This window comes from Myotis daubentonii, chromosome 1 (genome assembly GCF_963259705.1).
Source record: "Myotis daubentonii chromosome 1, mMyoDau2.1, whole genome shotgun sequence".
Lineage (NCBI taxonomy): Eukaryota > Metazoa > Chordata > Mammalia > Chiroptera > Vespertilionidae > Myotis > Myotis daubentonii.
In genome coordinates, this window is record NC_081840.1 from 231946806 (window position 1) to 231968793 (window position 21988).

Consider the following 21988-nt stretch of genomic DNA (forward strand, 5'->3'; position numbering starts at 1 on the left):
TGGGCCCGCGTGGCAAGAGAATTCTCACAGAGAAAGGAGAGGGGTCCTCCCCTGCTCAGCCCTCGGCCAGGACTGCATGGGGAGCACACAGGCGCCGAGGTGGGCAGGGGGCAGGTTCCTCCGTGAGTGTGAGCATGAAGCCAGCTCCGCGTCCCGGGTACCGCCCTCCCCCCCCACCCCCCCCGCAGTCTGCAGACGGGGACAGTGAGTGAGGACCACCTGGGAACAGGGCCGCTGTGTCGACCTGGCTGGGTGGTTGAAGCCCTTGAAATCCGAGGGCACAGGGGAAGCCTGAGCAAGGTGCCCGGCCCCTGAAGGCCGGTGAGGGAGGCCCTCAAAGGGGACCCCTGGGACCCCGCCCCTCCTGGCTGCCCCGGCCTGGCCATCAGCACACGCCCCTGGAGTCCACACTGGACGGGTCCGCAGGTCAGCCTAGGCTGGCCCAGAGCTGGGCCCGGAAGCCCAGGGCAGCAGGGGTCTCTGGAGGGGCAGGGGCAACGGTGGTCACAGGCCCCGGCACTGCCCCGTGTGAGTGTCAGCGGGAGAAGCGAGGGTGGGCAGGGCTGTGCGCACTGCTTGGGTAAGGCAGGCCGATAAGAAACTGGTAGAATTCCCCGCAAGTGGGCGAGGAAAGCCAGGCCAGTGGCTGTGGAAAAGGCCGAATAGCTGAGCAATGAACAGGGGGAACCCTCCTGCACCAACCAGACCCCAGAGCAGACGGAGGGAACCCAGGGCCGGCTGGGGACCAGCGGAGCAGTTAGCAGCAGCTCATCAGGCACAAGGCCTCCCGCCCTCCCTCCGGGAAGATGCCGGAGCAGAGAGTTTAATCACCACCAATCACCACCGGCAGGAGACAGATAACAACACCGATTAGAGCAGCGGTTCTCAACTTGGGGGTCGAACGACCCTTTCACAGGGGTCGCCTAAGACCATCGGAAAACACATATATAATTACGTATTGTTTTTGTGATTCATCACTATGCTTTCATTATGTTCAATGTGTAACCATGAAAATACATCCTGCATATCAGATATTTACATGACGATTCATAACAGCAGCAACATTACAGTTACGAAGTAGCCACGAAAATAACTTTATGGTTGGGGGTCACCACAGCATGAGGAACTGTATGAAAGGGTCGCGGCATCAGGAAGGTTGAGAACCGCTGGCTCAGAGCCAGACGAACCCAAGATGAGGCAGAGCGAACCAGGGGAGGACCCCAGGCCCATTACATGCTCATTTCGATGCGCCCACCTGCCAGAGGACACCCCGGCAATCTGAAGGTTCTGTTGAGTTCCTCCCTGAAGTTCCCGCCGATAGAAAACAGAGACCAGGACAAAGGACAGCAGCGCCGCTCTCTCAGCGCACGCCCCCTCGCTCCTGGGCCTGTACTTGCTTCTTCCGTCTCGAGCTCTAAGGGTCCCGACACGACTTACACCCAGGGGGGCAGTGGGCACGGCAGCTGGGGCCCGGTCCACCCCTGACCCTGCCTCCAGGCCCTTCCTTTGCCTCGCTGTCTCAAGCTTCTAAGTTTTTAAAAATATTTTTTTATTGACTTCAGAGAGAGAGAGGGAGAGAGAGAGAGAGAGAGAAACACCAATGATGGAGAGAATCACTGATTGGCTGCCTCCTGCACAACCCCTATTGGGGATGGAGCCCACAACCCAGGCATGTGCCCTGACCAGGAATCGAACGGTGACCTCCTGGTTCATAGGTTGACGCTCTACCACTGAGCCACACTGGCCAGGCTCACGGGCCAAGCTTTAATAAACTTATTCTCGCTTCCACCTGGACGCGTGTCTTGACATGTTTCCTTCATGAGTCAGGAACCTGGAGGACGTGCGGAAGGTCCCAGCCTGAGCTGGGCAGGGCCAGCCCCCAGCGCAGTAGCAGTCGGGTAACACAATGACGCTTGGGAACTTGTTAAAAGTCCAGATTTCGGGTCCTGTACCGTTAAGGACACCCAGGTGACTCGTGGTGAGCAGGTTTGGGAGCCAGTGTCTCTGGACACCACACAGAGACTGGCCGCCTTTGCAGACCCACTGCGGGCCTCACAGTGGCTCCAGCGCCCAGTAGGTGCCCAATAAATGTTGGCTGCGCCCCAGCCAGCTGCCCCCACCCCAGCTGCAGGCTCTCAACCCAACTGGAGGGAGGTCCCAGGCGCTGTCCAAAGGCCCAGCCTCCCTCCCGTCTGAGGCCCCCGACCAAGGTGTGGCACCTGTTCCCAGGTGGCCCCCTCCCCAGCACACCAGGTGGTCCTGGGATCCCGGCCCAGGTGCCCAGCCCGCCAGCCTGCCGGCTTCTCCCCGCCCTGCTCGGGAATGCCTGCTCCTGGGGAATGCCTGCGGACCAGGAATGCTGACACTTCCGAGGGCGATAAGCAGGAGAAAGGTCATTGGGAGACTGGCCCCTCCCTGGGGGGCGGGGGGCCCAGGGCACAGCCAATGACCAGGCCGAAGGCTCAGGCCTCCGATTGGAGCAGCAGGGCCGGGCTCCCTGAAAAAGTGCGCCTTCGTGCCCTGGACCGGCCGTCCTGAGGGGCTGGGAGCCTCCTTCATGGGCAGCGTCTGCCCCGGCAGGTAAGTTCTGGGCCCCTGGGCCCGGTCCCCCCAGGAGGAGCCGTCCCCGCGACGAGCCCCGAGCCCCAGGCCGGGTCACCTGTGGAAACCGGTGGTGTGCGCCCCAAACTGGCCTGGCCGGGAGCTGCGGGGTGTAGGTGGCCGAGGGAGGCCCGGCCTGGTGTCCCTGCTTCTGGGAAAGGAGCTGGGAGCCCGGCAGGCGGAGCTGGATTTTGTCAAGGGAGCAGCTGTAAGGGGGGAGGCGCCTCCTGGGGTCGGGGGACCAGGTGAGGCCACAGGCGGTGGCCCCTGGGGTTCTGGTGTTGCAGCTGAGCCTCGTTTCCGTCCTCAGGAGGGGCGTGTGGGGGCAGCCCGTCCACCTGCGCTCAGCGAGGCGGGACCGGGCTTTCCCTCCCTGCTCCCTGGGGGCCTGCACGGAGCGGTCTCTGCTCCCCTCTTCCCCAGCCCCCATCAGGTCCCCCCGGAGCCAAAGTCCCTGCCGCCCTGGGCACCGCCCCTGCTCCCCTGGGGGAGGCTGAGAGTGAGTGAGGGGCAGGGAGGGGAAGGTGAGGAGGTGTGAGGAAGAGGCTCCGCCCCCTGGTCCTGGGGCCCTGGCTGTGGGCTTGGCTCCGGCTGGGCTGGCGGGGTGGGGGGCAGCTCCGAGGCCCCCAGACGAGGCTGCACCTCGGAGCCTCCGTTTCCCAGGTGCGCAGGGAGCCTGGGGGCCCCGCCCTGTCCCTCGGGGGCTGTGGGAATCGGCCGTTTCCAGGGCCCCTTTGCCCAGTGGTTTATTTATGTCAGATAGACTCGCGGCTGCTTATTTCACACTCGGGGTTATGACCTGATCGAATTAACTTCGTGGCTCAAATGTTTCCAGCCTCGGCCCTCGGGAGCTCGTCCCTGCTCCTCTGTCCCTGCCCCTCTGTCCCCGTGCGCCACCCCACCCTGCGGATTTCATGGACCCACTCTCCTTCGTTCGTCCACTCCCGCCCTCCCTTCCCTGGCGCTGCGGGCCGGGCTGCGCTCTGCACTCGCTGGCCTGGTCCCGGAACCAGTCGTTTCCCGAGTCCTGATTCTGGAGCTGGAGGAAGCGCTTAGGGACCAAGGTCCCGGCGCTCAGGGCAGGGGGCACTTGGGGCTCCCTGGGTGGCTCTGCCTTTGGGACCTCAGCTGACAGCCTGAGGTCTGAGCGTGGACGCTGACCTGGGCATGCACATGTATCTGCTAAGTGCAAAGTGTGCTTACCTGTGTGTACACGCTATCTGTAAGGTAGTACATATGTGTACTGACCCATGTGCATACAATGTATCTAATAGTTTCTCTACTGGTAACATATGTGTCTATAGTGAGCCCTGAGTTCACACCCCAATGTCTCCAACTCCCACCCATCGCCACAGGGGGCGCTGCAGCCTCTCCTTGATTTTCTGTGCCTCCCCCTCCCACAGCGATACCTCCGCTAATCCTTCCTGGTTCAGCCCAGCTGTTCCATCCGGCGCAGGAGTAAGGAATTAGTAACCAGGCCCCGGGGGAGCCGCGTGGCCAGCCAGAGCCAGGCCGTGCGTTCCACGTGTCTCTCATCTCCCGGACCCACCCGTGGCCGGAGCTGGTGGCCTCCCTCCGCTGCCCCCCAGGGGGGCCACTCCATGCATGCCAGGCCGTCACTGTGCCGCCCTCTGCTCCCATCCTGGGATGCCCTGTCCTCCAGGCGTCTCTCCAGTCACATACATTAAGGTTCGTGGTTTATGCTGTAGACGTTAGTGTCTTTTTTAAATAAGATTTTTATTGATTTCAGAGAGGAAGGGAGAGGGAGAGAGAGAGAAACATCAGTGATGAGAGAGAATCACTGATTGGCTGCCTCCTGCACGCCCCCTACTGGGGATGGAGCCCGCAACCTGGACATGTGCCCTGACTGGGAATCAAACCGTGACCTCCTGGTTCATGGGTCGATGCTCAACCACTGGGCCACACCGGCCGGCACCTTCAGTGTCTTTTGACAAGTGTAGAATGTCGGGTACCCACCATCACGGCGTCACACAGACAAGCTCCCACCCTACACACACCCTCTGCCCCACTCGGCCCCTTCCCGCTCTCTCCTCCCGGAGGCCAGCACAGGGGCGAGGAGCCCGGGCTCCCCGAGAGCGGGAGGGGCCCCGCACGCTCCCTCTGCAGCGCCTTCCACCCGCTGAGCGAGTCTCGCTCTTTCCTTGTGGGCCCAGAGCCTCCGGTTCTGTGGCAGCTGCTGGCTGGGCGGGCCCGGGCCGGTGTGAGTTATTTGACACCTGGTTGTCTCCAAGGTGTTGCTGCTGTGGGAACTGTTCACACCCGCCTCGCCCTGCATCTGGGAGTGGCCAGGCGTCTGCGGAGCCACTTCCCGGAGGTGGGGCTGGTCACAGGGTGGCCCCGTGTGGTTGTCTGGCTGCTAGTTGGCAAGCTGCCCGTGGGCCGGCCGGCCACTGCTCCTCCGGAGCCACCAAAGGCAGCCTGCCAGGTGCCAGTGCTGCCAGGCTGGGCGCCTAGGGTCGTGGGTGGGGAGAGATGCGCATGGTGCCATGTATGTAAGGCAGTGGCAGAGGCCCGCCTGCCGGCTCACTGTTTTCCGTGGACTTGTGCGTGTTCCTGGCGTGGCCTCGGGACAACCCTCAGGTGCAGTTTAACTAAAAACAGCTGCTCTGGGGGCCGGGTCCAGCCTGGCTCAGAACCGAAACCAGCCGCAATCTGGTTGGTTAAAAATTAAAAGGAAAAGGACTGAGAAAAACACCAGCAAATCCCACCGAAGCGCATGGCGCACAGAACCTGCCAGCGCTGCTCCGTCCGCCCGGGGCCGGAGCCTGGGGACAGGGCCTGACCCACCCACTCCTGGGGCCCCGGCCCTGGCCTGCAAGGAGCAGAGCTGGGTGGGGGCTTGGGTGTGACAGGTGGGGAGAGGAGGATCAGGAGTCCGGGTTCCTGAGGTTGGGGTGGGGGGGGGGAGGGAAGGCGGGGAGGATGAGGGCTGGCTCAGCCCTCAGGGCTGGGATGACACTGGTTGTCAGTGTGTACACTGTGTGTGTGGCTCCAGAAGTCCCCGCCTTTGAGAGGTGAGGCAGGAGGGGTGGGGGTAAGGCAGGAGGGGTGGGAGAGAGGCAGGACGGGTGCAGGGACCAACCCGGTTTCCAAGGAAACGGTCCCGGCAGGAGGACTCCCCTCCCCAGAGGCCTAAGGCTGGTTAATATTTGCGTAAGCCAAGTTCAAAATCCACCCTGGGGACTGGCCCCAGGGAATGTCCAAATTCCAGCGGGGCGGGGGTCCCACACCCTGAGTCAGGAATGTCGGGGTTCTGGGGAGGGAGGGCCGATGGGGTGGGGGTGTCCCTGGGGTGACGTCTCAGAAAGCTGTGCAGCACAGGCCCCTTGGGCCTGCCCTGCAGGGACAAGGGGGACGTCCGGGCCTGGGCCTGGGCCTGCGTGGGGGCCAACACAGCTGAATGCCATTCTGGCCAACTCCTCCCAGGGCCACGTGCCATTATTCGGGGTGCTGGGTTGGAGCACCCCCCTGGAAGCTGTCTGTGGCAGCCCCTCCCACCCTGACTACCTGGATGAAGGGTCTCTAACACACAGGCCTGGGCACCTGGCCAGCTGGCCCGGCCGCCCCGTCAGCAATGTCCCACCTCAAGGGCCACACCTGCCCACAGAGCGTGACAGGGGCCGGGGGGAGTTGAGGGGGGTGGCGCCCCGGGTCCCGGCCCAGGCTGGAGGAATTGCTGACCGCTTCCTGCCGGCCTGCGACCCGGCCCGCCAGGCCACCAGGCAGCTGGACAGCCTGTTTGGTCTGATAGCCTTGTTTTGCAAAGAGCAGTTTCTGCAGTCACGGGGCCTAGCCCTGCTCATCTTTGCTGGGGAGGGTTTCAGCCACTGAGGCCAGAAGGACAAGCACGCAGAGCCTGCTGGGTGCGGCCGTCCTAGCCCGTCCCGCGTGGCCTGGGCGGCGGCGCCAGGCTCCAGGCCGGCGGCTCCGTCTCCCCGATGCCTCCTGCTCAGACGGCTGCGGAGGAACCGACGGACAGGCCTCCCCAGGCCGGGTTCTGCCTCCAGTGCCCTAGAGCTGGGTGGGCCGGGAAGGTGCCGCCGGGGAAGGTGGTGTCTCGGTCCGTGTGTCTTTCTGGGAACTGCATGAGGCCGGTCACATCTGCTTTCGCACACGTCGGGCCAGAGACCAGGATGGACTGGGCGCTGCGGGGCATGGGGCCAGGGCGGGCGTGGGCACGGTCCCGGCAGGACCTGGGCTGGGGCCGCGGCTCAGAGCCACCTGCAGTGTGATGGCCACGCGACCTAGGTGAGAGGCTTTCTCTCCCTGAGCCTCAGTTTCCCCGCCTGAAGGGCCTGCTGCCCAGTTATCTGCCTCGGGCCCTCAGCTCTGCATTCCGAGTGCCAGTTGGCGGTAGCACAGGTAACGGACTACCTGGCTCCGGGTCACGGCCAGAACCCGCTTCATGGTGCCGAGCCACTTCAAGCCGCGATGGTCTGAGCTGCTGGTCATTCATGCCCGTGGTGCCCACCCGGCCCACACCCACTCAGACATTCCTGTGCCCTGGAACCTCAGGCACCCCAATTCCAGTAGGTGGGAGCGCCTGTGTGCTGACCCCTTCCTGCTGGGGGGGTCCTGAGGTGCTTCTCCGCCCCCCCTTCTACGGCAGCACCCACACCCAGAGCAAGTCCAGCTGCGGCCGCACCCACTTTCCTGCAGCGATGGCCTGAGGAGCTGAAACGATTTGCCCTTGGCCTTCACCCAGCAGGTGCCACTCTGCCCAGGAGTGGCCTGTGTGGCTGGAGCTGCTGGAGAGAGCCCGAGCCAGGGGTGGAAGTTGGCGTGAGCCCCATCCTCCCCAGCCTGCTGCCCTAGTGCACGCACATCCATGGCCCCCGCTGCCTGCTGTCGCTGGAAGGGGCTGTGAGGCTTAGCGAACCGCGTGCCTGGAGCCGGTTGGTGGGTTGGTGGGTTGGTGGGCGAAGGCTGGGCTGCGTGCTGTGCTGCTGGCGGGCCCTCCCTCCCCGTCCCCACAGCACCTCCGGGTCAGCAGCAGAGCTGTGAGCTCCAAGGCACTGAGGGCTCACCAGGCCCGGCCCCTCCCCTGGCAGGGGGACACTGCGGCCCAGGGAGGGACAGGCCCACCCAGAGGCCCTCAGAGGAGGGCTGGGCGGGGGTCTGCCGGGCTTGGCCTCCAGTGGGGACTCCTGTTTGGACAGCCCTCTGACCTAGGAGGCTCCTCCTTCCTCTGGAAGCCTGTTGGGGTGCATCCTGAGGAGTCAGTGCGCTGTGCAGAGTTGGGGTGCATCCTGAGGAGTCAGTGCGCTGTGCAGAGTTGGGGTGCATCCTGTGGAGTCGGTGCACTGTGCACAGTTGGGGTGCATCCTGAAGAGTCAGTGCGCTGTGCAGAGTTGGGGTGCGTCCTGTGGAGTCAGTGCACTGTGCAGAGTTGAGGTGCGTCCTGAGGAGTCAGTGCGCTGTGCAGAGTTGGGGTGCATCCTGTGGAGTCGGTGCACTGTGCACAGTTGGGGTGCATCCTGAAGAGTCAGTGCGCTGTGCAGAGTTGGGGTGCGTCCTGTGGAGTCAGTGCACTGTGCAGAGTTGGGGTGCGTCCTGTGGAGTCAGTGCGCTGTGCAGAGTTGGGGTGTGTCCTGTGGAGTCAGTGCGCTGTGCAGAGTTGGGGTGCATCCTGTGGAGTCAGTGCGCTATGCAGAGTTGGGTGCATCCTGTTTAGTCAGTGCGCTGTGAGAGTTGGGGTGTGTCAGGTGGAGTTAGTGCGCTGTGAGAGTTGGGGTGTGTCCTGTGGAGTCAGTGCGCTATGCAGAGTTGGGGTGCATCCTGTTTAGTCAGTGCGCTGTGAGAGTTGGGGTGTGTCAGGTGGAGTTAGTGCGCTGTGCACAGTTGGGGTGCGTTCTGTGGAGTCGGTACTGTGCAGAGCTGGGGTGCATCCTGTGGAGTCAGTGCGCTATGCAGAGTTGGGGTGCATCCTGTTTAGTCAGTGCGCTGTGAGAGTTGGGGTGCGTCCTGTGGAGTCAGTGCGCTGTGCAGAGTTGGGGTGCATCCTGTGGAGTCAGTGCGCTATGCAGAGTTGGGGTGCATCCTGTTTAGTCAGTGCGCTGTGAGAGTTGGGGTGTGTCCTGTGGAGTCAGTGCGCTGTGCAGAGTTGGGGTGCATCCTGTTTAGTCAGTGCGCTGTGAGAGTTGGGGTGTGTCAGGTGGAGTTAGTGCGCTGTGCAGAGTTGGGGTGTGTCAGGTGGAGTCAGTGCGCTGTGCAGAGTTGGGGTGCGTCCTGTGGAGTCAGTGCGCTGTGCAGAGTTGGGGTGCGTCCTGTGGAGTCGGTACTGTGCAGAGCTGGGGTGCATCCTGTGGAGTCAGTGCGCTGTGCAGAGTTGGGGTGCATCCTGTGGAGTCAGTGCGCTGTGCAGAGTTGGGGTGCGTCCTGTGGAGTCAGTGCGCTGTGCAGAGTTGGGGTGCGTCCTGTGGAGTCAGTGCGCTATGCAGAGTTGGGGTGCATCCTGTGGAGTCAGTGCGCTGTGCAGAGTTGGGGTGCGTCCTGTGGAGTCAGTGCGCTGTGCAGAGTTGGGGTGCGTCCTGTGGAGTCAGTGCGCTGTGCAGAGTTGGGGTGCGTCCTGTGGAGTCAGTGCGCTATGCAGAGTTGGGGTGCATCCTGTGGAATTGGTGCACTGTGCACAGTTGGGGTGCATCCTGTGGAGTCAGTGCGCTGTGCAGAGTTGGGGTGCGTCCTGTGGAGTCAGTGCGCTGTGCAGAGTTGGGGTGCGTCCTGTGGAGTCAGTGTGTTGTGCAGAGTTGGGGTGCGTCCGGTGGAGTCAGTGCGCTGTGCAGAGTTGGGGTGCATCCTGTGGCATCTAGGTGTGCTCTGAAGAGTCGGGGTGCGCCTTGCAGAGTCAAGGAGCACTGAGCACAGTGGGGGAGGCTCTTGGAAACCCCCTCTGGCCGTGGGCCAAGGGCACAGCTGCGGAGACAAACAGGATGCGGGTCCCGGGCGGGCGCGGGGGGGACAAAGGCCAGAGAGGAAACCGCCGGGCCCTTTTATGGACGTGGGGCGGCCGGGCCTCTTTCCACACAGTTTCCAGCAAAACAAGGGCCCGGAGGCCAAGCCTCCCTTGCCTCTCGCAGTGGGGGTCTGAGCAGCCTGCGAAACTCGATCACAGACGGGGGCGGGGCCGGGGCCACCGCAGGCCTCAGGGGGCGGCCTCCGCACTTCTCCCCACAGCCCCGGGCAGCTGGGCAGGCCGCCCTGTGTCCTGGGTGGGCGTGCGGGCCAGGGGACTGACCGTCCAGACACGTCTCCTTCCCCACGTGCCCGGGAGCCCGTCCCCTGGCCTTGGGGCGGCGGGACACTGGCACGTTACAGGGACCGACAGGCCGGCCTCGGGGCCCCTGCTTGGCCTGCGGGGATTCCCGCGGCAAGTGAGCCCTCCTGACAGCGGAGCGGCGTCAGGACAGCCCCACCCGGGGCCTCTGTGAGCTGGCAAACGCCCAGCCGTGCGGCCCGCAGGGCCCGTGCACACAGCCAGGTGCCGCGGCGGTCGGTCGGTCGGTGCTGCCGGTGAGGGCGCCGGGCCTGACCCCCGCGGAGAAGGAGGAAGGGGAGCTGCAAGGCCCCGTGCAGCGGGGAGGGAGGGGCCGGGCAGGGGCTGATGCTGGCCGGTCTGTAGGCATCCATCCACAGGTCCGGGTGCCACTGCAGGGAGATGTGGACACCTGCCTTGGGGAGGGGGGGGACAGCAGTCTCGCCCAGGAGAATGGCCCTGGGAGGAGCCCCTGGTGAGAGAAAGGGCAGGTAGGTCCTATGGACAGGCAGCGGGCCCCGTGCGGGGGCTTGGCAGGGGCCGTGGGGAGCTGGGCAGGGGCTGGGGCGCGGGAGCCAATGGGAGACGTGGGTATGGAGTTGGGGTGTTGGTGAAGGAGGGGTGGCGAGGCCGTGGCCTGGAGGGGCTCCGGCTGGGCACCGGCACCTGCTCGGGCCTCCCCGAGGCCCACGGGCTGGAGGACCACGTGGCAGCTGTGGGTGATGCCTGTAGCTGATCAGAGAAGGGACAGGTGGCGGGGGAGGGGACGGGAGCATGGGCCGGGGTTCGGCCTCACCCCAAAGGAGATTCGCCTAGAGCTATGGTCCTCAGCGCAAGCGACGTTGCCCCTGGAGACAAACATCTGAGATGCTTGGCTCTCACAGCTGGGGTGACATGTCGTGGGCAGAGGCCAGGATGCTGCTAACACTGCCCACGGCAGCCGCTCCCGTGACAAGGAGCCCGCGCCCAGCGGCGGCACTGCCGCGGCCAGGAACCCGAGCCCAAAGGCCTCCGGCAGACACCGTTCCAGCTCAGCCTCCAGGTGCCTCGGGTCTTGGGCTTGTCCCGTGGCCTCGCTGAGCCTCAGTTTTCCTGTCTGGAAAACAGGCGCGTTACCACTTAGCTTAGCAATGCTTCCCGGTGTCGCCAGGCCACGCGTGAGGGTCACCCACTCATTCTCGAGTCCCAGGGCTGTGAGGAGGGTAGACAGGAGGGCGGGGCTGCGGGGGACCCGGATCAGTTCCCACCTCCTGTTGGAGCCAACAGGAGACCCAGCCCCATCTCCCTAGCAGTCAGGCCGTAGTCCCTTTCTCAGGCCAGGTGGGGCCAGACCCAGCCAGAGAGGAGGGAGGGAGAGCGGTGGCTGACCCCATCTGTCCCTGCGGGGACCTGTGTCCTTGCACGTGCGAGCAGGGGGCCTGCGTGTGCACATGTGTCTTGTGTGTGTGTGCATGTGGGTGTGCAGAAGTGGAAGAGGAACAGAGCAGGGCCGGGCTGGCTGGCAGGGAGGCCTGGCAGCTGGCGGACTTCCCCAATCCCGGGGGTGCGGCGGGAGCGGCGTCCTGGGCCTCCCCCGGCACCTGGGGGCTGGGCCGCGGTCAGGCGGAGGCCTGGAGCCGGCCCAGGAAGGAGCTAATGATCAACTGGCTGTCTCCGCTGCCGGCCTCTGGCCAGGCCCAGGCGCAGGGAGGAAGTGGGGCAGGAAGCAGGGGGCGGTGGCCGCGGAGGGAGGGCGGAGGGCAGCCGGCTGCCGCTGGGAGACTGCCTCGGCCGGCCCAGCCGGGGAGGAGCCGAGCAGCGACCTGGTGTCTGCGTCCCCGGGCTGCCTGGGGAGCGGGCGCAGGTAAGTGGGTGCTGGGCGACAGGGACGCAGAGGTGACGGGCATGGCCGGGCCGGGTAGGCGGCGCCCACCGGTGGATCTAAGAATAGCCCGTCCTTCACCTTCTGGGAGACTTTGCTGAGATTTAGGGGTGGGGGGAGCAGACAGGAGTCCGGGGGGCCCGAGGGCCGTGGGGCTGTCAGGAGTGCTGCCGGGTGACCAGCCGTGACGGCGCCGTGACGACGGCGGGTTTGATAAAGCACCTAAAGCTCCGGGCTCCGCGGCCTCTGCTGACCTCGCCCCCTCGAGGGCTCAGCGCGTGCGTCCGGAGCCGGTGGTGAGGGGCCAGGGCTACAGGTCTCAAGTGGGGCCTCCCGCCAGGTTGGCCACAGAAGTGCCCGGCCCAGGGTGGCACTGCCGCCGTGACCGGCCACTCTGAGGTCACCCCCTGGGCCTCCTTTCCGGCATTGAAATAGGACGCGTTCCTTGACGAGGGGCACCACCCACAGAGCTGGAGGGAAGGGCACAGGCCAGGCCTCCGGCACCCAGTCCTGCCCGGGGCACGTGGTCCATGGACGCCTCTGAGACCCTGCGCCGGCCTCCAGGGACCCCCGCCCCCTTGGCGAGGCTCGTAGAAGTGACGGCTGGTAGAGCGAGGTCGGGAGTTAGTGGTGCGGCTGGTGCTGGGCCCGGGGTGCCCGCACATGGGCCGGCTGTGAGCGGGGTGCCTCCCAGCCCCCTGTCCGAGGAGCTGAGCTGAACCCCAGGTTGGAGGCAGGTGGGATCGAGGTGGGTGCGTTCAAGTTTGAACAGGTGCTGGAGGGCTGGACTCAGACCCACCTGGATTCAAATCTCACCTTTCAAGCCTCGCTGAGCCTCAGGCCGACCATCTGTGAAATGGGCGCGGGACACCCGTCCCCACTGCCCTGAGGGTTGGATGGTGGTGGCTGTTGTGATCATCACACCACTGTGGGTAAGGGTGACGCGTCCCGTGTCGGGGTCGTGCCCATGTCCGGTGTGACGAGTCCCTTGACTCTGCTCGCAAGGTGAGGGTGACCCCGCTTTCCCACGCACAAGGCGAGGCTCAGGGTCTCGGGGCGGGGGGTCGCGAGCATCCTGGGGCAGGCGTGACCCAGTCCCACACGTGGGCTCACAACAGAGACGGACTGTCACTGGCGGGAGGCCAGGGGCTGAATCAGAGTGTCAGCAGCTTCTGGAAGGCGCCTTCCTGCCCGCTCCAGCCGCTGGGGGCTCAGGTGGTCCTGGGCCTGGGGCCCCGCTGCAGCCGCCCCCTGTGGTCACGTGGCCTCCCTGTGTCTGCGTGTCCCTCCTGTCCTGTGACATCAGTCCCTGCGTTCAGGCCAGCCCGCCCCAATGTGGCCGAGCCTTAGCGTCACCCCAAAGACCCTGTGTCTAGACAAGGGCATCTGCTGAGGTCCCGGGGGACACGGATTTGAGGGACGTCGTCCACCCCAGCACAGCCCCGGAGGGGTGCTCCTGGTGGAGGGGCGAGGCTGCTGGGCCCCCGAGTCTTTGTCCAGCACGAGCCCAGCGTCAGCTCCGGCCAGACACCCCCTAACCCTTCAAGGCTGGGTTGTGCCGTCTCCCCCCGCTGCACCCCGCTTATTAAACACCACCTGTAACCCAGAGCACCGTTCCCCCACCCTCCAGCCTCCTTGCGAGGCGATGTTCCATTCTCATTCTCCGGTGAGAGAACTGAGGCACAGAGCGCCGCCCAGCCCACCGGCCCCAGGCTCTGCGTCTGGTGCCGAACCCTCCCTACCGGGTCGGGCTGGGCCCGGCTGCAGGCCTCCGGGTTGTCCCCACCATAAGCTGAGCTCAGAGGATCGAGGCCGGAGGAGGGAGACCCTCCACGGGGCGGCCCAGGGGTGACGGCCAGCTGCCCCAGGAGTCCGGCAGCTGCTTCTGCAGCCGAGCCGGCGCCCCAGGCCGAGGGAGGCCATTTCAGGAAGGGGGAGGGGAGGGGGGAGGGGGAGCGCTTCCGTGGAGATGGCTCCCACTTCCTCACACTGGACTGTCACTGGGAACTCTGTGCTCACAGCTGTCACTGCAGCCCCACCCATCGGCCAGGCCCTTCACCGAGCAGGTGGGAGGGTCCCTGTGTAGAGCCTTCCCTGTCCCGGCCCCGCCCTATCCCCAGCCCCAGGCCTGTCCTGGCCCCGTCCCTGGATGCAGGGCAGGCCTGAGGTGGACACACGGACGGGCCCGGGAAGACCATAAGGATGACAGGCACAGGCCCCAGACCTGGTCCATTGTGCCGGTGCCCGCCTGCAGGCCCTGCTCCGTCTTGGGGGCATCGGATATGGCTCCTGAAGAAGGTGGCAGAGGGGAGGACAGGGACCTGGTGGGGAGGCGGCAGGACTAGGCCCCACACACAGGACCCCGCTCTGTGAGACGCCTCAGGAGCAGATGGACCCCGGCTGGGGCCCCCAGCTCCCCTGTCCCAGGGCCAAGGTCAGAGGGGCTGGGCTGGTCCAGGGTCTGGCCCAGGCTGCATCCCTCAGCCGCCCGCTGTGCTGTCCCTGTCCCCCGTGCCTCCCTGCCCATCCAAGGGAGGACGTGGTCGCCTGTGCCCTCGGTTGGTGACCAACCCCAAGCCCAGGCCGTGGTGTGCCTGCAGTGAGGGCTCTCATCTCCGATGGGGAGGTTGGGGGGAGGACTGGCTCTGGGGCTGAGGGAGCCCCGGGTGGGAGACAAAGGCTCTCGGCCACGGCCACGGCCCTGCTTCCTTCCCACCCACGGCTGCCGGGACCCGGCCCGTTTCCCGTGAGCAGGACTGGATCCGGGGACCCTGCCATCCAGGCCTCTTCCTGTGGGATAGACCAGCCCACGGAGCTGGATCGGGCTCGGGGTTGTAACGGCAGCGCCAGGGCCGCGTGGGGACCCCAGCTCCGAGGCCCATGTGACACGGGAATGGCTGTCGCAGGGTCCCCGCTTCAGCCCTGCGGCCGGAGGTGTGATGGGCTCACCCCGAGCGCGGGGCCATGTGAGCCACAAGGACAGTGCCCTCTGTCCCCGTGGCCCCGCTCACACACCTCCAGGTGTTGGCGGCCACGCGCTGAGCAGGCGACGGGCAGCCCTGAGCTGTGTCCTCGGGGCCGAGGAGACCCCTGCCTGCAGGACGTCCACCCGCGGCCAGGGGGGCATGGCCAAGCCACCACGCACAGCCTGGCCCGGGGGCTGGTGCTGGTCGGAGAGGAAGTGGCCGCCAGCGACCGGAGAGGGCTGAGCAGGGCCCCCAGGCATGGAGGGGGTTCTCTCCGAACCCTAACTCTGGCGGCAGCATCCGTGCTGGTCCCGGCGGCCTGTCTCCCTGGAGGGGTCGTCGCTGACCACCTCCCCTCCTCTCTCCACAGCGGCCAGCCCGGCATGCCCAGCCCTGGGCGCTGAGGCCACGTCAGCCATGAAGGACCCAGCGGAGGCGGCCGCAGAGGAGCCTGCCCCGACGGAGACGGCGGCCGGGCCCTCGGGCGGCGGCAGCGGTGGCGACAAGGTCCAGAGAAAGGCTGGGAGCTCGGTGAGCTGGGCGGGACCAGGACCCGAGGAGGCCCAGGCTGCAGGCAGAGACGGTGAGTGCGGTGTGCGAGGGAGAGCGAGAAGCATCGGCGATGAGAGAGAATCATGGACCAGCTGCCTCCTGCACGCCCCACACCGGGGATCCAGCCTGCAACCCGGGCATGTGCCCTGACCGGAATCAACCGTGATCTCCTGGTTCCTAGGTCGACGCTCACCCACTGAGCCACGCTGGCTGGGCTCGGGAGTGTCTGTTGAGTCGCATGTAGGCCAGTGTGCTGTTCAGGGCGCATCAGCGGCACCCACACCGATGGGGAGAGGCAAGGGGCTGGGGGATTGTAGAGCAGCGGCCCTGCACTTGCTAACGGGCCTTTTACAAGCCTGTGCCCCCTCAGTCCTGCTGTGTCCGCAGGGCATGAACCCAGGAGCACTCAGGCCGGGGCCCCCCTGGGCCCCAGAGACTCGCTGAGGCCAGAGAGGGAGGGGCCCGTGGCCTCTCTCTGTCCATACGGGCTCCTTTGAGTCCCAGTCCCTTTGGCTCAACCCAGATGTGCCCTACAGGCCCCAGGCAGCGGGTTCCATGTGATGAGCCTCAGGCCTCGCTCAGACCCTGCGTCCTGGCAGCCGGGAAAGCCTGGCCGGGCCGCGCCTGGTGCTGCGTCGCTGGTCGCTGGTCCAAGAGCTCGCCGGTCACTCTGGAGCTCGCCCCTCAGTGTGGGCGCAGCAGTGGCCGCCCCCGCGATGCCGGGTCCCTGCGGCCGATGCCCCGGAAGCGCCGTGTCCCATGGCAGTGCGGCTGGAGGTGTGTGACGGCCTGGCTCCTACAGGGACAGTGGTTTTGATGCCTGGGCTCAGGGTGTGGCACAGACTCCCCACCGCCCAGGCATCGCTCCTGCTCTGTCGTCGCTGTGCCACCCACCCGGGGAAGATACTTGAGACGAAGTCCATGCCTCGCTCCTCTTGAAACTCGCGCCGCGGCGGCGTTTTGTCACGCGGCCTGGTGATCGGCGGAAATGAGGATTATTGTGACGGCTCCTCAGTGGGGGCGATCTCACGCTTTATTCCTCTACGTTTCTCATTGACTTTCTATGCCAAGGACGCCTGTCCCCTCTCCCCACGGTCCATTCATTCATTTTACTGGGGGCTCATCGGTCTGCACTGTGCTCTCCGGACTGTGTCAGTTGCCATCGTTTATTTCTTCACTCAAATTGCCCAGCTGCGCTCTTCTCACGTCTCCATCATCCCGTGAGCATGGGGTCTTCTCACGTCTCCATCATCCCGTGAGCACGGGGTCTTCTCACGTCTCCATCATCCCCTGAGCACGGGGTCTTCTCATGTCTCCATCATCCCGTGAGCATGAGGTCTTCTCACGTCTCCATCATCCCCTGAGCACGGGGTCTTCTCACGTCTCCATCATCCCGTGAGCATGGGGTCTTCTCACGTCTCCATCATCCCGTGAGCATGAGGTCTTCCCACGTCTCCATCATCCCGTGAGCATGAGGTCTTCCCACGTCTCCATCATCCCGTGAGCACGAGGTCTTCTCACGTCTCCATCATCCCCTGAGCACGGGGTCTTCTCACGTCTCCATCATCCTGTGAGCACGTCCTGCTTGGGGGACCACAAACGGGCACTTCCTGGCCCGGCCCCGGAACCAGCCATGTCTCAAGGAGCCCAGGCTTCCGAATTGGAGGATTGTGCTTCACGTCAGGACCTGGAAGCTGTGTGCTCTTTTGGATTTGACCGGTTTTCTGAGTCTGTGCTGCCTGCGCAGCTCTCAGGCAGGCTCTGGACCACAGAGCAAGCAAGGCCTGGCTGTGGGCTCTGACCACCCAGGCAGCCGCACAGCGTGGGGCTGGTACACCGTAGGGGCTGGTATACTGGAGGTTGAAGACGCTGATAGGAAGAGAGCAGAAATGAGCACCATCGTGTTGTCCAGTCCAAGGCCGAGCGGGCAGTGCTGTGCCCACGGCTCTTAGAGGGACATCCTGCAGGCGCTGGGACCGGCAGCCCTGACGTTCACACCGGCTGCGGGAATCACAGGCTCTTCCCAATCACATCGGCCTTGATCCTAAGGCCCCAGTCGCTCAGCCCATTTTACGGATGAGCAAACTGAGCTGGGCAGAGACCCAGGACTCCAGCCAAGGTGCACACTGGGAGCTGGCCTCGGGATGGGGACAGGGGAGGACTGAGCCGCCCTCTGCTCTGGTCCCAGCGTGAGTCCCCCTCTGACCCCGAATCTTGGGGCACCTCACTAGTCCTCGCCAGGCTGTGAGCCACACCCCACAGCCTCACAGGCATGTCTCACCCAGCAATTGACTGGTGCAGCCGGATCAGGACACGGCTCTGTCTGCTCCCGACCCTCAGTTCCTTCCAGGTTGTCACCTCCCTGTGTCGTCACAGAATAGTGGCCCCCAGTGAAGTCCGCCTGATCCCAGACCCCGGCACGGCCACCTCACCCCTGTGGCAACAGAGCGCCGGTGGGACGAAGTTAAGGATCCTGAGATGGGAGATTATCCCGAGGGCGGAGTCAGGGAGAAATCAACGCCTTTGACGATGGAGGAGGGGCCAGGAGCCAAGGGATGCGGGTGCCTCTGGGCGCTGGAAAGGCCAGAATCAGATTCTCCCCGGGAGCCTCAGAGGAGCCGCTCTGCCCACACCTGGGTTTCAGCCGGTGCCTCAGCCAGTGCGCCCTCAGCCAGTGCCTCAGCCAGTGCGCCCTCAGCCAGTCCCTCAGCCAGTGTGCCCTCAGCCAGCCCCTCAGCCAGTCCCTCAGCCAGTGTGCCCTCAGCCAGCCCCTCAGCCAGTCCCTCAGCCAGTGCGCCCTCAGCCAGCCCCTCAGCCAGTGCCCCTTCAGCTAGTCCCTTAGCCAGTGCGCCCTCAGCCAGCGCCCGTGGCCCCCCAGACCAGCAGGATAGCGCACCTTGTTTCCCGAGGCCATGGAGCTGGGCTGGTTTCTTTTTTATTATCGTTAAATATATATTTTTATCGATCTCAGAGAGGAAGGGAAAGGGGGAGATAGAAGCATCAGTGATGAGAGAGAATCGCTGATCGGCTGCTTCCTGCACGCCCCACACTGGGGATTGAGCCCACAACCTGAGCATGTGCCCTGACTGGGACTCGAACCGTGACCTCCTGGTTCATAGGTCGAGACTCAGCCCCTGAGCCCCGCTGCCGGTCTGGCTGGTTTTTTAAAGCGCCAGGGACACTCAGGCCTCCGTCCTCATTGGCCGCGTGACCCTGTGGGAAGGCGGGGGTGTGGGTGCTCCTCTGTTTGCTCCAGAAGCTTCTGGGGGTGGGGCCTGGGCAGGTGAGTGGCCTGCTTTCACCTGAGTCACAGACCTGCTGTGTTCCAGATGCTGCTCCCACCCCGGGCGTCTCTCAGCGGGACTCTGGGACCCCTCCCGGCCAGCGGGGAGCGTACCCCACAGGTAGACGTCCTCAGGCGCGGCACCACACCGCGGGGTTCATCCAGACGGCGGGTGGGAGTGTGGGACCCCTGCCCCCCCACCATGGGGTGGGGGATGAGCTTGTTGAATGCAGATGCCCAGGTCCCGCGCCCGGGTTCTTAATCCATCCATCTGGGGCGGGGCCCAGGACCCCGCATCCCACAGGGGCCAGGGTCTGGGTTCAGCTGCATTTGCAAAGGGCTCCCCTGGGCTCTGCTTGTGCTCAGGGGGACTTGGCCCTAAGGTGCCTGCAAGGGACGGGGCACGGCAGGGTGACGGGTGGGGCATGGTAAGAACCGGACGGAAGAGGCCATGCGCTGTGGGGCAGAGGGAGGGAGGGAGGGCCTCGGGGAGGTGTCCCAGGGCTGGTTTCCGGGGACAGGACTCCGAGAATGGGGCGGATTTCTGTAGGGCGTGGACGTGGGTATCACCTGGGAGGTAGCACCAGGGTGGGGGTGTGGTAAGAATCTGCCCCTTACTCTGGAGACCCCACCCTGACCCCCAGCTGTGCAGGACACGGAGACCCCAGTGCTGCTGGCACTTCACCTTTGCCCGTCCCCCTTCCTCTCGGAGGTCCGAGCGCCCCGTGGTCTCGGGTGGTCAGGACCAGGGTTTGGGAAAGCAGCCCGCCCTCTGATGGGGCAGCAGGGGTAGCTCAGGACAGCTGTGAGGTGCTGCCCGCTGCCCGCTGCCCGCTGGGGGCTGGCCAGACCCCAGAGCTGCCCAGTCTCTGCCCCGGCCCTGCCTACGGGAGGGGGTGTTTGCTCTGGGGCCCTTTGCTGGGAAGTTCTAAGGGTGTGCAAGGCTGTTCAAAGGGCGTGGGAATCTCTCTCCCTACCTCCTCTCTCTCCTCCCCTCCCTAACCCCCGCCCCCAGCAGCCTCTGGGGCTCTGGGGACTCCTGGGTTCTGGAGGCATCCTTGGGGGCCGGGGTGGGTGGGTGGGTGGGTGGGTGCATCTGAGCTGAGATCTGCATCTTAGGGAGCCAGGCTGGCACTGCAGGGCGGGTCAGGGGCTCCCGTAGACCCCCAGGCCTGTGATGGAGGGAGGTGGGTGTGTCCTGGGCAGGGCTGGGGTGGGACTGAAGGGCAGGAGCTGGGTTGGGGTGGGGCTAGGGGTCAGTGGGGTGTCCGCTGGGGGTCAGAGGTCCTGTCTGGGGCTGGCGGTGGGGAGGTCGGGCTGGAGGTCTCGGTGACTCAGGACCACCTGCCAAAAGCTCCTGGGAGGCCTGCGCTGGGGCTGGAGGGGGAGCCGCCCCATCGCTCTGGGTGGAGCAGCTCGCCCTCCACGCAGGAAACTGGGGCTCGGGGGACGGGCATCGGCACAGGGTGTCCACAGGCGGCGCCTGAGGTGGGCACTGAACCCGGGCCCCGCCTGTGGCTGGGGCTCTAGGGGGGGGAGGGGGGCGGACGGCCTGACCTTGACCTGTCCCTGCAGACCTGACGCTGCAGCTGCAGGCCGTGCGGAGGCGGAGCGGGCAGCCGGACCCCGGGCTGCAGCAGGCCCTGCGGGCCCGGCTCCGCCTGCTGGAGAATGACAGCCGGGAGGTGGCCCGCACGCTCGGGGTGAGTGGCTCCCTGGGCCCTGGGACCTGGGGGAGCGCGGGTGTAGCCCCCCCCCCACAAGGGGACCGGGTGGACGGTATGAAGGAGATGGGGCGGGGGGCAGCAGGACCAGGGGCCGTGAGTCCAGGCCTCCTAGGGGCCAAGGCCATGGGCAGGAGGCCGCCCTCCACCTCCCCTCGTGGCGGCCTGCGACTCGTCCCCCGCCCGCTCTCCGGGATGTGTGTCCCCAGGGACCAACTGTCACTCCTGCAGCCGCAGCCATGCAGGGGCCACCGAGTCCCCAGGGTCCCCCACTCCTTCCCCCAGCGCCCTCCACCCGCTGGGCTGGGAAGGCCCCTTGATGGGGAGTAAAGGGCCTGGGAGCTGATCTTATCCTCTGATCTGCGGGACGGACAGTCGGACAGGAGGCTGGAGGAGGAGGGGCTGGGTTAGGGACAGGTGGCCACCCTCTGACCATGCCGCCAGCCTGGCCCGAGGGAGCCGGTGTGAGGCCCCCCACAGCTCCATGGGCACCCTGTACGCGCTCAGCAGCGGGGCTGCCCTCGGGGCCCCGGGCAGGCGCTGCAGCGTGAGCTGCTGGCTCTGGGCTGAACCCCTGCTGTGCCATGTACTGAAGGCCAGGCAAGCGGATGACAGCACCCCCCCACCCCGCCCCCAACGACACACACATTCCTGGGCTGTGAGGGGTCCTGGCTGTGCTGCTCCAGTGCCCCTTCACGCTGCCAGCAGGGGTCAGGCATATGCTGGCCGGTCCCTGGCAAACCGGGAGTGGGGGGCGGGGTGCCCAGAGCATGGAGGGCCCAGGAGCTCTGGAAGGAGCAGACGTGCCCCAGGTTCTAGGGAGCCACAGCGGGCTTGAGAGCGTGAGGGGCGCCCCTGGGCTGTTGAGGAGTCACGTCTGTGTGTTGGCGCTGTGCCTGGGTCACGTCTACGAAAGGTTCCCCCCTCTTGTGACCGCCCCTCCTACGGTCAGACGCCTCAGCGCCGCGGGGATGTTTCTGATCCCTGCTTCTCCCGGTCAGGAGCTGTCGGCCCGGCTGCTGTCCATCCACAGTGACCAGGACCGGCTGGTGGTGACCTTCAAGACCTTCGAAGAGATCTGGAAGTTTTCCACCTACCACGCCCTCGGTAAGGCTGAGCCGGCGGGACTCCCCTGGTCCAGACCAGGCCGGTGTGTACCATCGGGCTCTAGAGTAGGTTAGTGCCCGCGGCCTCTGGGGCAGCGCACCTGTGCTTAGGTGGGGGGTTGGGGGGGTTGGGGGGCTCCAGATGCTCAGGGCTGTGCAGCCTCATGGCTGGGCCGAGTCCCCACCTCCTTCCAGCGCAGGACCTCCCAGGTCTCTGACCGGCCTGACCCGCTGAGCATAGTCCAGGAAACTCATTCACCCTCAGCCGTGGTGCTTGCTTTCCAGAATATTCCTTGTCCTTTGGGGGGGGCATTTGCAGGGTCCCCTGGGGAAACACGCCCCACACCCCTCCCCGCAGCCTGAGAGCCCAGGAGGTTTGGAAATAAGAACCAGCGACAATTCCCTGCTGCCCGAGCAGGGCGGTGTCTCCCTCGCCTCCTACCGCCCCCGTGAGAACGCTCTGTCCCATCTCAGACGAGGAGGCCGGGGGCCCTATGGCAGCGGTTCTCAACCTGTGGCTCGCGACCCCTTTGGGGGTCGAATGACCCTTTCACAGGGGTCGCCTAAGACCATCGGAAAACACATATATAATTACATATTGCTTTTGTGATTAATCACTATG

At 65.4% G+C, this 21988-nt stretch overlaps 1 protein-coding gene across 3 annotated transcripts in view; it reads left to right on the forward strand.

Moving 5' to 3' along the window:
- The first annotated feature begins 2443 nt into the window (after positions 1 to 2443).
- The window catches only part of SH3TC1 (SH3 domain and tetratricopeptide repeats 1), a 37806-nt gene continuing 18261 nt past the window's right edge, over positions 2444 to 21988 (forward strand). The window contains exons 1-6 of one of the 3 annotated variants that reach the window (XM_059676354.1): positions 2534 to 2580; positions 10255 to 10365; positions 15072 to 15284; positions 18583 to 18657; positions 20112 to 20239; positions 21262 to 21367. In XM_059676354.1, the coding sequence (XP_059532337.1) occupies positions 15119 to 15284; positions 18583 to 18657; positions 20112 to 20239; positions 21262 to 21367 (475 nt within the window). In that variant the 5' untranslated portion in view covers positions 2534 to 2580; positions 10255 to 10365; positions 15072 to 15118. Of the gene's footprint in view, positions 2581 to 10254; positions 10366 to 11494; positions 11718 to 15071; positions 15285 to 18582; positions 18658 to 20111; positions 20240 to 21261; positions 21368 to 21988 lie in introns of those variants that run through there. The other 2 variants (XM_059676344.1, XM_059676335.1) reach the window with 2 other exon arrangements.